Source organism: Salmo trutta, chromosome 3 (genome assembly GCF_901001165.1).
Source record: "Salmo trutta chromosome 3, fSalTru1.1, whole genome shotgun sequence".
NCBI lineage: Eukaryota > Metazoa > Chordata > Actinopteri > Salmoniformes > Salmonidae > Salmo > Salmo trutta.
In genome coordinates, this window is record NC_042959.1 from 46,974,787 (window position 1) to 46,989,170 (window position 14,384).

Genomic DNA, 14,384 nt, shown 5'->3' on the forward strand with positions numbered 1-14,384 from the left:
CAAATCAAAAACATCTAATACATCATTGTGATCTCTACAGAGCTGTTGGCTAGTCGTCATTTACCTTGCGAAGGCTTAAACGCTGGTATACACTGATTTATAAGGCCATATTGGGTAAAATGCCATTTTATCTCTGTTCTTTTTTAGTTAGGTCGGTAAATAAATATAAATTACGGTCTCATTCTCATTTGCTTCTAACAGTACCAAAAATTAGAACAGGTCATGGTAGAAATAGTTTTAGTTACTTAGCTCCGTGGTCCTGGAATTCTCTCTGAAACTTAAAAAAATGTGATGATCTAGTTTCATTGGTGGAGTTTAAACACTTGATCAATGTATATATCATAGAAGAGTGTAATTGTCTTTAGGACAGCTGTTTTTAGTTAAGACTTCCGTGTTTTTAACGGAATATGAAATTGTTGTACTGTATGTGTGTTTATAGTTTTGTTTAATGTTGTGTTAGTGTATGTAAGTTGTTTTGTCTGAAACGTTGTTCCCCCTGCTGCTATTGGACCAGGTCTCTTGGAAAAGAGATGTTATCTCAATGAGAAAAACCTGTATAAATAAAGGTAAAATAAAAAATAAAAAGATGATATTGTGAGCTGAATGAATATCAGGGCCTGTACTCTCCCGAAATGCATGACTGCATTACTTCATTTCATTTATGCACACACCACAAATACAAGGTATTTTTATGCTTATGTGGCAAATAGGGCTAAAACCTATGTTTTAGGATAGTCACAAATTATTATCCCAAAGACTGAATCCATCATGAATAGCCCAGACTCAAGCAGCACTCACCACAGAGTCTGCGCACTGATCGGTCTGAGTAGCTGTCCCTGTCACAGCCCTTCCCAATATGGCCAGTCTGCAGCTCTACGGTGGCCTGGATGTTCCACACAGTCTCTTCGCAGGTCTCCAGGTGCAAACTGGGGAACAGGGGAATGCTGCCTGACCCGGGGGTATACTCCACCCGCTTCGACCAGCCTGAAAACCAAGAAAGAAAATAAACCATCAAAATACAGTGCATTCGGAAAGTATTCAGACCCCTTGACCTTTTCCACATTGTTTCGCTTTCAGCCTATTTAAAAATGTATTACATTACACATTTTCCTCATCAATCTACACACAATACCCCATAATGACAAAGCTAAAAACGGTTTCTATTGTATTTTTTCAAAAATATATAAAAATAAAACTGAAATACCTTTTTTACGTAAGTATTCAGACCATTTGCTATGAGGCTTGAAATTGAGCTCAGGTGCATCCTGTTTCCATTGATCATCCTTGAGATGTTTCGACAACTTGATTGGAGTCCACCTGTGGTTAATTCAATTGATTGAACATGATTTGGAAAGGCACACACCTGTCTATATAAGGCCCCACAGTTGACAGTGCATGTCAGAGCAACAACCAAGCAATGAGGTCGAAGGAATTGTCCGTAGAACTCCGAGACAGGATTGTGTCGAGGCACAGATCTGCGGAATGGTACCAAAACAGTTCTGCAGCATTGAAGGTCCCCAAGAACACAGTGGCGCCATCATTCTTAAATGGAAGTTTGGAACCACCAAGACTCTTCTTAGAGCTGGCTGCCTGGCCATACTGATCAATCGGGGGAGAAGGGCCTTGGTCAGGGAGGTGACCAAGTACCTGATGGTCACTCTGACAGAGCTCCTCTGTGGAGATGGGATAACCTTCCAGAAGGACAACTATCTCTGCAGCACTCACCAAACAGGCATTTCTGGTAGAGTGTCCAGACAGAAGTCATTCCTCACAGTAAAAGGCACATGACAGCCCGCTTGGAGTTTGCCAAAAGCCACCTAAAGGACTCTAAGACCATGAGAAACAACATACTCTGGTCTGATGAAACCAACATCCTCAGTCTGAAGGAAACCTGGCACCATCCCTACGGGGAAGCATGGTGGTGACAGCATCATGCTGTGGGGATGTTTTTCAGTGGCAGGGACTGGGGGACTAGTCAGGATCGAGGGAAAGATTAACGGAGCAAAGTACAGAAAGATCCTTGATGAAAACTTGTCTAAGCACACAGCTAAGACAACGCAGGAGTGCCTTCGGGTCTCTGGATGTCCTTGAGTGTCCCAACCAGAGTCCGTACTTGAACCCGATCGAACAACTCTGGAGAGATCTGAAAATAGTTGTGCCGCAACGCTTCCCATCCAACCCGACAGTGCTTGAGAGGATCTGCAAAGAATGGGAGAAACTCCCCAAATAAAGGTGTGCCAAGCTTGTAGCAGCATACCCAAGAAGCAGTGGTGACCCGTCATTCAGGGCAGCTTTGTTGCCTGTTATTTTGGCATTAATACGTGTCACATATCAGTTTGCAAAAAAATGTGTTTTTATAAAGCCACATGAAAAATGCAGGTATTTCAGACTAGCTCAGTGCTTTCTCTGGTGGTGGTGCAGCCAGTGGAAAGTACAGAGCATAGGGGTTGGTAATGTTCTCTAGTTGCGCTGTGATTGGCTCAGTGTTTTGTCACTCATGGGGACACTATGTCACCACAAAATCTATGGGAGAGCTTGAAAATGTAGGCCCTTTGGGTGCTGCTTATAGATTTACATTATAAATGCCCATCCAAGAAGGCACAAGGTCATTGGCCACAGATGTCAAATCATATATATCTACCGTAGCTTTGATTGGAATGATCATGTCAACATCATACTTTCAAAATCTTAGCTAGCAAGCTAGACAAGCAGTCATCGTCCTGAATCAAGTCGACAATCTACTGGCAAATTATTTTCAATCCTTGTCATATGAAGAGAAATTATAGATAAAACGTATCGGTGCTCATCTGCCATTGGAAATAAACATAAGTTGGAAATCGCAAATTCAACAATGAGTGGTTTGGAAGGAATCAGTGGCTAACTGCAAGTGTTGCAAAGCAATCACTAGCCTGCTATTCAGTGGAGAGGGTGTGTGGTTCAAGTCTGGGTTTAACGGTCTCTTTTCCAAGCTTAAAATGATAAACATTCACATGCAACACCATGGACCAGAAAAGGTTGAATACATTGGCCATGCTGTCAATCCAGCATGATTTCTGCCGCATTCAAAACATCTGAAAACTCTGAAATCTTCAGTGAGTTCAAGACAACTGGGATCTCTTGAAAAAAAACGAGCTCCGACTGGGAAAATACATTTTGAAATACATCCAACTCAGAATTTGCAAGTCGGGAATTCGGGCCTCTTTCAAGAGCTCGGACCTGAAAATCACTGACGTCATGATTCGACCTTGTTTTTTTCCCCCAGAGTTTCCAGTTGTCTTGAAAGCACCATAAATCCAGAGAATGCCAGACTTTGATGACAAAATTTGCCAACCAGAAGGACTGCCGCGCCACCTTCCTGTTCAAGTGAGCACAGAAGGCCAGCATCCTGGAGTCACCTCTTCAATGTTGATGTTGAGACTGGTATTTTGCAGGTACTATTTAATGAAGCTGCCAGTTGAGGACTTGTGAGTCATCTGTTTCTCAAACTAGACACTCTAATGTACTTGTCCTCTTGCTCAGTTGTGCACTGGGGCCTCCCACTCCACTTTCTATTCTGGGTAGAGCCAGTTTGCGCTGTTCTGTGAAGGGAGTAGTACACAGCGTACGAGATATTCAGTTTGTTGGCAATTTCTCGGATGGAATAGCCTTCATTTCTCAGAACAAGAACAGACTCACGAGTTTCAGAAGAAAGTTATTTGTTTCTGGCCATTTGGCGCCTGTAATTGAACCTGCAAATGCTGATGCTCTAGATACTCAACTAGTCTAAAGGCCAGTTTTATTGCTTCTTTAATCAGGGCAACAGTTTTCAGCTGTGCTAACATAATTGCAAAAGGGTTTTCTAATGATCAATTAGCTTTATAAAATGATAAACTTGGATTAGCTAACACAACGTGCCTTTGGAACACAGGAGTGATGGTTGCTGATAATGGGCCTCTGTACGCCCATGTAGATATTGCATTAAAAATCATCCGTTTCTAGTTACAATAGTTATTTACAACATTAACAATGTCAACACTGTATTTCTGATCAATGTGATGTTATTTTAATAGACAAAAAAATTAGCTTTTCTTTCAAAATCATTTCAAAGTGACACCAAACTTTTGAACGGTAGTGTATGCCCCCTTCATTTAAACAATTTTGGGGGAGTTTGCCACACCAAGATTTACATGCTAAAATCGCCACTGCTAAGAAGACTCCAGGCTGTAATCGCTTCCAAAGGTGCTTCAATAAAGTACTGAGTAAAGGGTCTGAATACCTACGTAAATGTGATATTTCAGTTTATAAATATATTTTTTTTAAACCAGTTTTTGCTATGTCATTATGGGGTATTGTGTGTAGATTGACGAGGGGAAAAAACGATTTAATCCATTTTAGAATAAGGGTGCAACATAACAAAATGTGGAAAGGTTAAGGGGTCTGAATTCTTTCCAAAAGCACTGTAAAAAAAATTCTGTGTTGTTAAGTCATTCATGTTATGATAATTATGCTCTAAAGGAAAAGGTAAGTTGTGTCCCTCGACCATTCACACCAATTAAGATATCACGTAGCATTATCATCTTTTGTTATCACCATTTTCTCAATTGAAGTCTGCAAAATACAACCCAACAACGTCCATTCTATATGCTACAGTATCATTTCAGACACTAATGTAGTTCCAACAAAGATACAGCCTGCGTCCCAAATTACACCCTATTCTCTATATACTGCAGTGCATTACTTTTGACCACGGGCCAAAGGGCTCTGTACAAAAGTAGTGCACTATATAGGGAATAGGTCCATTCCACACTACCACTGAGGAGGCAGATGAAGAAGTCATGAATAATGAGGGGGGTGATGCGTTTAGTGTTATTGATTACCGATCCAGCCGGGTTTGCAGGACGGTTTGACCGTGACGACGACCTGGGCGTCGGCCTGAGCGCGGTTCTTGCCACAGTCGAACGCGGTCACCCAGAAGGTGTGGACGCGCTGGCGCTTCGAATCCAATGGCTCTGTGTTCTTAATGTTACCTAGGAGATGGGAGGAGAGGGAAGGAGAGAGGGAAGGAGAGAGAGTTATGTACAGTACAATACAAACAGTCACTCACTCACTCAAAAGCACAGCAAGAAAAGCACGCACTCTAATACACACTCTCAGACACAGCAAAATTGTTCAGTGGAGTATATTCAAATGGAAAAGGCAACGACAGGGGAGGGAAAGAGAAGAGAGAACGATATGAATGAATAAAGACAGTTTCTTCTTACAGTATATCTAGAGACGAAGAGAGAATGTCGCAAAGCTATGGTTGACGGAACCTGCACGACAGGCGCCAGACAATTTACATTTTACATTTTAGTCATTTAGCAGACGCTCTTATCCAGAGCGACTTACAGTAGTGAATGCATACATTTCATACATTTTTTTTCTGTGCTGGCCCCCCGTGGGAATCGAACCCACAACCCTGGTGTTGCAAACACCATGCTCTACCAACTGAGCTACAGGGAAGGCTGAGAGACAGGGGCGAGAGAAAGACTGTGCAAAAGGGAGGGATGAAAGAGAAAGAGAGAGCGAGAGAGAAGGGGGGAGAGAGTGAGAGAGACAGTGACAATACGAGGGCATTTAAACCGCCAGGGCTGAAACAAAAAGCTGAAACAAAAAGTCTCTGTGCTTCATCTGGGCCCAGCAGCCTGACCCATATATTAAAAGGAACTTCTCATCCCCTGCAACCTCCTCCCCAGTCACTGCCAATTGTGCAAAGTCATGGTAAAAAAGAAAATCTGCCTCCCCCAATGCCGTTGTCATATTACAAAATGCCCGCTATCGATCTCCCACCAGCAGCCCGTCAATGGGAGTCTTGCAGACCGAAATCAAAGCCTTCTCCTCAGAGGAAGCATGCCTACAAGATCAACAGAAACACTAGACTGAAGGCCTAACCCCCTGAACCTATTGTCCTCTGGGCTCTGTTCAAAGAAACCTACCCTAGCAATGTTGATGCGGTAGCTTTGCTTACACAACTACTACCTACGCACATGTATGTTGTTCTGAAAGCTAGGACGATCTACCTGTGAAGGCGGGAGTCAAACTGCGTTTCTTAGAGCAAAAACATGCCGCAAATCTATTAATCGTAGTACAAAAGGAATGCTATAGCATAAAAACGGCAATGTGGGTGAGCGAGATACTTGGAAATGGCTTAGTTCATTCTCTAGCAATGTACATAGTAACAAGACCAGCTGGAGACAACCAAAATAAAAGCAGGGAAATTACCTCGTATTTTTACAGATTGGTAGTCATCACCATGCTAACTGTTGTTTTCATTGGGGACAAGATGTCAACTCACACATTATATTCACTTTTATAGTATATGACTCAAATAAAGAAATTGTAAAGACCTGAGCCATATATTTAGATAAACATTTTCTAAATGGCTCTGGTAAAGACTAGACAAACCCTCATTTATTTGTGGAAAACTACTGTAAAGCCCAGCTCAATTGTCGTAGCTGTAGTTCTCACCATCGTTATCGATGACAAAGGGAACGTTGGGGGTGATGATGTCGTAGAAGCAGATCTGGCTGTACTGCGGGGAGCAGTCTGCGTCGAGGGCCTCAACGCGCACGATGCGGTCGAACAGACGGCCTTCTGGGACGGAGGCCTCATAGCGACGCTCCACGAACACTGGGGAGAACTCGTTTACGTCGTTCACACGTACATGCACCGTGGCCCTGAAAAAGAGAGAGAGAGAGAGAAAGAAAGAGAAATAGGAGAAAAGTAAAGAGCATGATAAAGATGAAGGAAGAGAGGTCAATACATACATAACTGCATTGTAATATAGTAACGTATTGATCAAGCATAGCATTGACAAATACCCAAGGGTTAATCATTCTCCAAACTACAATAACCAGCATAACCTCTGACAACAACCCTATCCATTATAAACCTAGTTGTCCTTCAGGGTAATGTAGTGTATCTCACTTGTGGGACTTCTTGCTGTTGGCTCCATCGGGGCCCTCTCCACAGTCATAGGCCTGGATGGTGAAGCTGTGCTCCCGCTGGCTCTCACAGTCCAGGGGCTCTTTAGAGCGGATCAGGCCCTCCCCTGTCGAGCGGTCCAGAACCACCGCCTCAAACTGTACCGAACTGGATCCCGTGGGCCCATTGTGCACCCGGAAGCCACAGATCTCACCTGGAGGAGAGAGAGAGAGGGGAAGGAGAGAGAAGGGGAGAGCCCAACTCATTTTAGTACCAATTCTAGTGACTCTCTGTGTATCTCAATAACCCAGTAGGCTTCCAGGTTGATGATTTACATTGACAGATTTACTCAAATAGAGTTTTCAATGGCTAAAAAAAATACAAAATGAATTCATTGATCTATTTCAATGAACCCCATGTGATGTTACATGATCCAATCAATCACTTTATTGTCCCAGTTGGGAAATGTGTATCATAATGATTTCTGTGAGCACAGCGCATATAATGTCCCCAATGAATACAAATAATTGAATTTCACTTGGCTGTGGAGGACCAGTGCAGTACCCAGGAATAGATTTACACAGACTATTGGGGCGGCCCTAAAAATAGAGGACTGGACAGACATGATTATTTTCCATGTTAATATTTGTAATGCTTATGGGAGTGCCCAGCAAAATCCTTTCGGTACCGTTTTATTTACCTGGAATTTACTGAATCGTGTGGTAACAATGTGAACTTTCTGGCACAAATGATGGTGCTTCATTGGTTATTATTGTGTCATTACCATTTGACTCTGTCCATTCTAATTTTAGGGTGGCATAACATTATAAAATTTCTAACAATTTCCCCTCTACAAAATGCTTACTCACTGTAGGGGTATTGTGGGACTCGGTTTTCAATATGCCAGTGAGATAGTGAACTAACCGTGACCATTGTAATCAATAGCAAATATGTTCCAAATGGCAATATGTTTTGTGTTTATACTCAGTGTTAATTAGTAAACGCACGGTAATATTTGTACCGTTAAATACAATGCTACCATACTTTCAATGCTAATATTTTAGAATGCTTATTATATGGGGGACTCTTGATTTGTTATAGGACTGCCAAGTGCCCCCGATCAATCTAACCATGCCTGTACTGTACCGGCATAGTGCAGTGGAGCGTCTTTATCCAGGGCGAACAGTGGTGGGTTGAGAAGAACGGTGTTGTCGTTCTCCATGACGATACCCTGGTACTCCGTCTCGATCCATGGCTTGTGCTTATTGGCTGAACGGCAACACAGGAGACAAAAGGAGGCTTGGGTTAAACGGAGCAATCAGAAGGGGGAAAAAACATGGCTATTTGTAACAGCCGTGTGTGTGTGTGAGAGGACGTGTGTGTGTGTGTGTGTGTGTGTGCGTCCGCAGATACACATACAGACAAATAAAAGACACACACACAGAAATGCACACACTCAAACCCCACCCCCTAACACACCCGTCAAGTGTCACTCCACACCTTGCGTCAGTTGGCAACATAATTACACCTAAGCCGATTTCACCTTATCACACAGGGAGAGGTATATTGCACATATCAATCAGAACAGCCCAAGCAGCCTGCCCACAGGCACACTTCACTCACTGGCAAACATGGACGTCCAAATTAAACAGGGAAAGTTTTCTGTGAATCCACCCTCTAATTGCCAATTAATTATTAATTTCTTTCCAGAATGTTCACCCATATCAATCAAAGGCTGAGCTAACGAGCTGAAACAGTGACGATTTTACACTCAAATAATCAAAGACCAAAACAAAAGCCTGGGGGCTTTTATTTTAGACGTCTCCCTCACTAGACCCTGAAATGATGACGTTAGACTCAGACAGCAATAACAGAGCCACAGGACACGTTGTTTAGCAATCGCTCTGCCGTTTCAACATCAAAACACTCTGGCAAATTAAAACAATTAAAATGCCAGTCTGGTCTGAATCAATGTGAGATAAGAGTTCTACAGAGGAGTGGCTTCAGTCTGGCCACTCTACCACAAAGACCTGATTGGTGGAGTGCTGCAGAGACAGTTGTCATTCTGGAAGGTTCTCCCATCTCCACAGAGCAACTCTGGAGCTCTGTCAGAGTGACCACCGGGGTTCTTGGTCAAGACCCTTCTCCCCCGATTGCTTAGTTTGGCCGGGCGGCCAGCTCTAGGAAGAGTATTGGTAGTTCCAAACTTCTATTTAAGAATGAGCGAGGCCACTGTGTTCTTGGGGACCTTCAATGCGCGACACAATCCTGTCTCGGAGCTTTACGGACAATTCCTTCAACCTCATGGCTTGGTTTTTGCACTGACATGCAGAGTCAACTGTGTGACCTTATATAGACAGGTGTGTGTCTTTCCAAATCATGTCTAATCAATTGAATTTACCACAGGTGGACTCCAATCAAGTTGTAGAAACATCAAGGATTATCAATGGAAACAGGATGCACCTGAGCTCAATTTCGAGTCCCATAGGAAAGTGTCTGAATACTTATGTAAATAAGGTATGTTTTTTATTTTTAAGAAATTAGCAAAAATGTCTAAAAACCTGTTTTCGCTTTGTCATTATGAGGTATCGTGAGTAGATTGATGAGAAAAAAATCTTAAATACATTTTTGAATAAGGCCGTAACGTATCAAAATGTGGAAAAAGTCAAAGGGTCTGATTACTTTCCGAATGCACAGTGGGCACAGACATCAGCTCAACATTTAGTTTTGATGTACATTTGGTTAAGTTGTCAACTAACGTAAATTAAAACGTGGAATAAACCAAACATTTCACCATATCATTGGATTTAGGTTAAAAGTTGGATTTAAAATTGTTTTAAATTCCCTTACGTTGATTACTTTTTTCCTAATCTAATCAGTTTTGCCACTTTTGATTTTTTGTTGTTGAAATGACGTGGAAACAACATTGATTCATCCAGTTTTTTCCCCCAGTGGGATGTATTGTTTGGTTGTTGAGTCAATTTGACCATGCCCATTTCAAGCTTATCTTTCTAAAAACAAAAATGTTTTTTTTTCTGAATATTCAGGCAAGTTAGCTGGCTAACGCCTTCATCTTGCTTTGTAGTATACCCCTTTGGTCGTGTGACCAGGCTGGTGAGTCATGCCCAGGCTAGTGAGCGATGCCCAGGTTAGTATTCACCATCCTCAATGGTTAATCTGATACGAACACTGCCTGTACTCAAGCTTCTGATCGCTAACGCTCTCTCCCTGCCTGTCTCTCTTTCCCATCCCCTCCCTCTCACCCTCCTTCCATCTCTCTGCAATACAGCATTAAATCTGAACATCAGGGCCATGGATTACACCCTAGGATTACAGATTGAGAGACATATCTTTCCATCCCTCTCTCTCCATCTCTGGCACTCTTCCTCCCTCTGTCACTTTCTCTCTCCACACAACATCCTCTCGTTCTCTGCCCTTCTCTCACACGCTTCTACCTCTCTCACTCTTTATTTCACTCCGTCACTTGATTTAACATACCATCTCTCTCTCTCTCTTCCTCTCCCCACCCACCCTTCCTAACTATCTGTCGGTTTCTCTCTCACACACGCGGTGTCTCTGTATCCCTTCCCTTGGACCGACTCCTTTTGCTCCCCTTCTCTCCTCTCCACTTGTGTCTTCCTGTCTTTCAGCGTCACGCCCTTCCTCCTCTCCTCCCTCGCCCTCCGACGTTCCTCGCCCCACTCTGACCATTTCAGTTTCACTTCAAGTCTCCAGCATGATAATCATTGGAACAACGTTGGTTAAATCAAGAGTCATGGCCATCCACAGTGATCTGAGAGAGTATTGAGCCTCCTTTGAAAGTCATGCTATCATTTACACACAGAATCACATACAGCAACATCCCCACATTGATCAAAATACATACATACAGGCTACATGATGGACAACACTCTATAATGGTGATGTGTACGCAATCATACAATACAGACATATCATTTCATATATTATGACTTTGAGCACAGTGAGTGGGTATATGATTGAATTCCCTCTAGAGTTCTGGGGACAGCGACAAAAGGCCCCCCAGGCCATGAGCGTGACTACAGGTATGTGTGCTCCCATGGCAATAGAACCCCCCCCCCCAAAAAAAAAAAACTTATTTCAGCGGTACAATTAACAGTCAAAAGGAAAGGAAACTGACCTTTGTTGCCATTGGCAACCGAAGTCAAGCAAAGGAGGAGGAAGGAGAGAAAACTCATTCTGTCCATCTGAGGGAGGAAGGGAACGGTAGAAGGGAGAGGAGGACAGGGAGGAGGGAAGAGGAATACAGTACATGCATTAAAACAGGGGTGTCAAACTCCTTCTACGGAGGGCCGAGTGTGCTGGTTTTTGGTTTCTCCTTTCAATTTGTGTCCAATTAAGACCTATACAACCAGTTCCTAACCAATCAGTGACCTTAATTAATCAGCTAAGTACAAGGGAGGAGTGAAAACCTGCAGACACTCGGCCCGCCTCAAAATGAGATTGACACATTCAACCGATCAGCACTGGAAGATAGACTGAGGTGTAGAGAACATAGACTAGACAGGACAGACAGACAGACAGACAGACAGACAAACACACATCAGTAAAAATCCTAATTCATTAAGCAGACATCCAACAGGAATCTTCCGGCGCTATACTTTCACCTCATACAGAATACAGATGAATAATACATAATAACAAAAGCGCAGTAAAACGACAGCACATGGGTCCAGGTCATGGTACAGTTAAGTGAACTGTAATAAATAGCCTAGTAGTGTCTAGTTATGCTGCACTCATTTTGAGATGGTAAATTATACAGTGATGTTAAAGCCTGTACAGGCCAATATGCTGCTTATGCACACTCCTACTCACTGCCCGTGTGGGTGTGTTAAGGGCTTGGTGTCCGTGCGAGTTGGTTGACACAGTATTCAAAATGATTCCATGGGGTATTGAGCCGTTATTGGCATCACGATACCACGCAGTCTACCATTCACTGCCATGCGTAAAATCGAAGCCTATCTAGGCCTATGCCTATATATTCAATCAAAACAAAAAAACTTGAACGAGACTGTGTAGAGGGCCGTACAATATATATTCTGCTCAAAATGAATTGTTAGCACAGGTTGTTCAAGGCTACACAGAGGTGATGCAGACATGCGACAATAACTAATCGATTGTATACCCCATATTGATGGATAGGTGCATCAATTGGCACCATACGCCAGTAGATCTATATTTGGACCCCTAAAAAATATTGTCTTAGACATAGATGCTGGTTACAATCAAAAACATTAGAAAGCCGCTGTCAATTTCACATTACCGTGGTGAGTGTGAGGTGTTTTGGTACCCAACACTACCCTCGTAGCATCCGCGCCTCTGCAGCTCAGCTATCCTCCTCCGACGCAAAACAATCTAAAGCGCAGGTAACGGAATTTCATACACAGATCTATTGAATATGCTCAAATGTGTACGCTTCAGTTTGATGCAAGACTGATACGAACGGATAGTATCTCAATACCGATGTCCTTGTTTTCAGCAGACGTCGCATGAAGGGGCAAAAACGATGGGAATATAACGCTGACGTCCCCTCCCTCTCCGTGTTTCTTAACCCGCCCACACTGCGTCCTCTTCTCTCTCTCTCCAAATCTCTCCCCCTGCCAAATTGCGCTGTTCTCCCTGTTTATTGAATTCTCTATGAGGGTGTCAGGGCCAACGCATGATATTACTCATTTCGGCGCAACATAATTAAATTGTTTTTTGTCTACATGTAGTGACAAAGCTGGGTGCACGCTCTCTTAACTGCCACTACCTTTCCCCGCCCTGACTGCAAAATGACGTCATATCACCCCTTCTGCCAGACAGCGTGTACACACAGAAGTGATGGAAAAATTACCTAAATTGTCATACTTGAGTAAAAGTATAGACACCTTAAAAGTTACTCAAGTAAAAGTCACCCAGTAAAATACTACTGGAGTAAAAAGTCAAAAAGTATTTGGTTCTAAATAAGTATCAAAAGTAAATGTACTGCAAAAATATACTTAAGTATCAAAAGTAAAAGTTTACATAATTTCAAATTCCCTAATATAAAGCAAACCAGACACCACCATTTTCTTGTTTTTAAAATGTACAGACAGCTAGGGGTACACACTAACACTCAGACATAATTTGTTTAGTGAGTCTGCCAGATCAGAGGAAATAGGGATGACCGTGTGTGTTCTCTTGATAGGAGTGTAAATTGGACCATTTTCCTGTCCTGCTAAGCACTCAGCATGTAACGAGTACTTTTGGGTGTCAGGGAAAATGTATGGAGTAAAAAGTACATTATTTTCTTTAGGAATGTAGTGAAGTAAAAGTAGCCAAAAATATAAATAGTAAAGTACAAATACCCCAAAAAAATACTTAAGTAAAAATACTACACACCACTGACACACACCTCTTTGGTTTTTAAAATCCAGCATTTTAATGAACATTACAAAAAGTTTATTTAAAATTATTTTCCCCCCCATTTCTCTTCTCCTTTGTACATTTGGTAGCAATAAGGCAAAAAAGTAGTCTCTGGAATAACAATTAATTCACATCAATTAATTATTACCACAAGTATAAATATTATTAAAATCTGGGTTGTTGCTACAGTGAGTCACTGCTCTCCCAATGTGTCTCTGCATTGGAAAAGGATAGTGGTAGAAGTTCTCTTAACACAGATGTAGGAACAGAGTATCTGACATGTCAAACATTCTAGAGCTGACCTTGCGTCAGTGGTTAGGGAGAAGTTTTACCAAGTCCTAAGAAAGATAAGAGGACGGTGCTAGATCTCACTGGTGATGCTGTTGACATTGGTATGGTGATGTCACTCAATGTAAAAAAGTGGTGGTTTTGGTTACCTGTTGTTTTAGTTGTGAGTTTGTTTTCCAGTTTGTTCAGAGACAGCCAGGAATGGTGTGGGGTGGCAATGGAGTGAGAGGAGGATGGTGAATGGCAGACAAAGCCATGAGGAGAGGGGGATGGGGTGAAGGAAAAAGCCATGAGGAGAGGGGGATGGGGAAGAGGAAAGCATTGAAATCCCTTCATGGAATCTTATCCAAAGCTACAAAATGGTCTATCATAAAACCCTCCTAAAATAGCTATAAAATCCAGTCTCATCACGAAATAAAAGAAAATCTGATTTGAAACCAGAATAAATGTAAAAACATTCGTTGATAATACAAGGCCATTTTTGAGTCACGTGTTAGTGTGTACAGTGTTTTACAGTGCTTCTTGTGAGTGAGTGTTGGCCAACGGATCAATGAAAACACTCCTCCTCAAAAATATATATAATTCCCATCAGAGCAGCAATCCTTGGTTTTTTTGTTCTCTCAACAAAATGCATGTTAACATAAAATCTGAAAGTGCCAAATACATTTCTGTTGTGCCTGAACCATAGCCATGTCTGTGCAGGTTCTTTCTACAGTAGAGTAGAGAAA

The 14,384-nt window shown here is 42.3% G+C and overlaps 1 protein-coding gene across 3 annotated transcripts in view; it reads right to left on the bottom strand.

Annotated features, from left to right (window-relative positions):
- LOC115176513 (calsyntenin-3) overlaps positions 1-12,569 on the bottom strand; it is a 43,050-nt gene extending 30,481 nt beyond the window's left edge. For 2 of the 3 annotated variants that reach the window (XM_029736559.1, XM_029736544.1), the window contains exons 1-7: positions 12,245-12,569; positions 11,102-11,168; positions 8,089-8,211; positions 6,946-7,156; positions 6,487-6,695; positions 4,857-5,006; positions 799-984 (exon numbers count right to left, since the gene is read on the bottom strand). In XM_029736559.1, coding sequence (XP_029592419.1) covers positions 799-984; positions 4,857-5,006; positions 6,487-6,695; positions 6,946-7,156; positions 8,089-8,211; positions 11,102-11,168 — 946 coding nt within the window. In that variant the 5' untranslated portion in view covers positions 12,245-12,569. The remainder of the gene's footprint in view (positions 1-798; positions 985-4,856; positions 5,007-6,486; positions 6,696-6,945; positions 7,157-8,088; positions 8,212-11,101; positions 11,169-12,244) is intronic. The other variant, XM_029736550.1, reaches the window with a different exon arrangement.
- Positions 12,570-14,384: the final 1,815 nt, after the last annotated feature.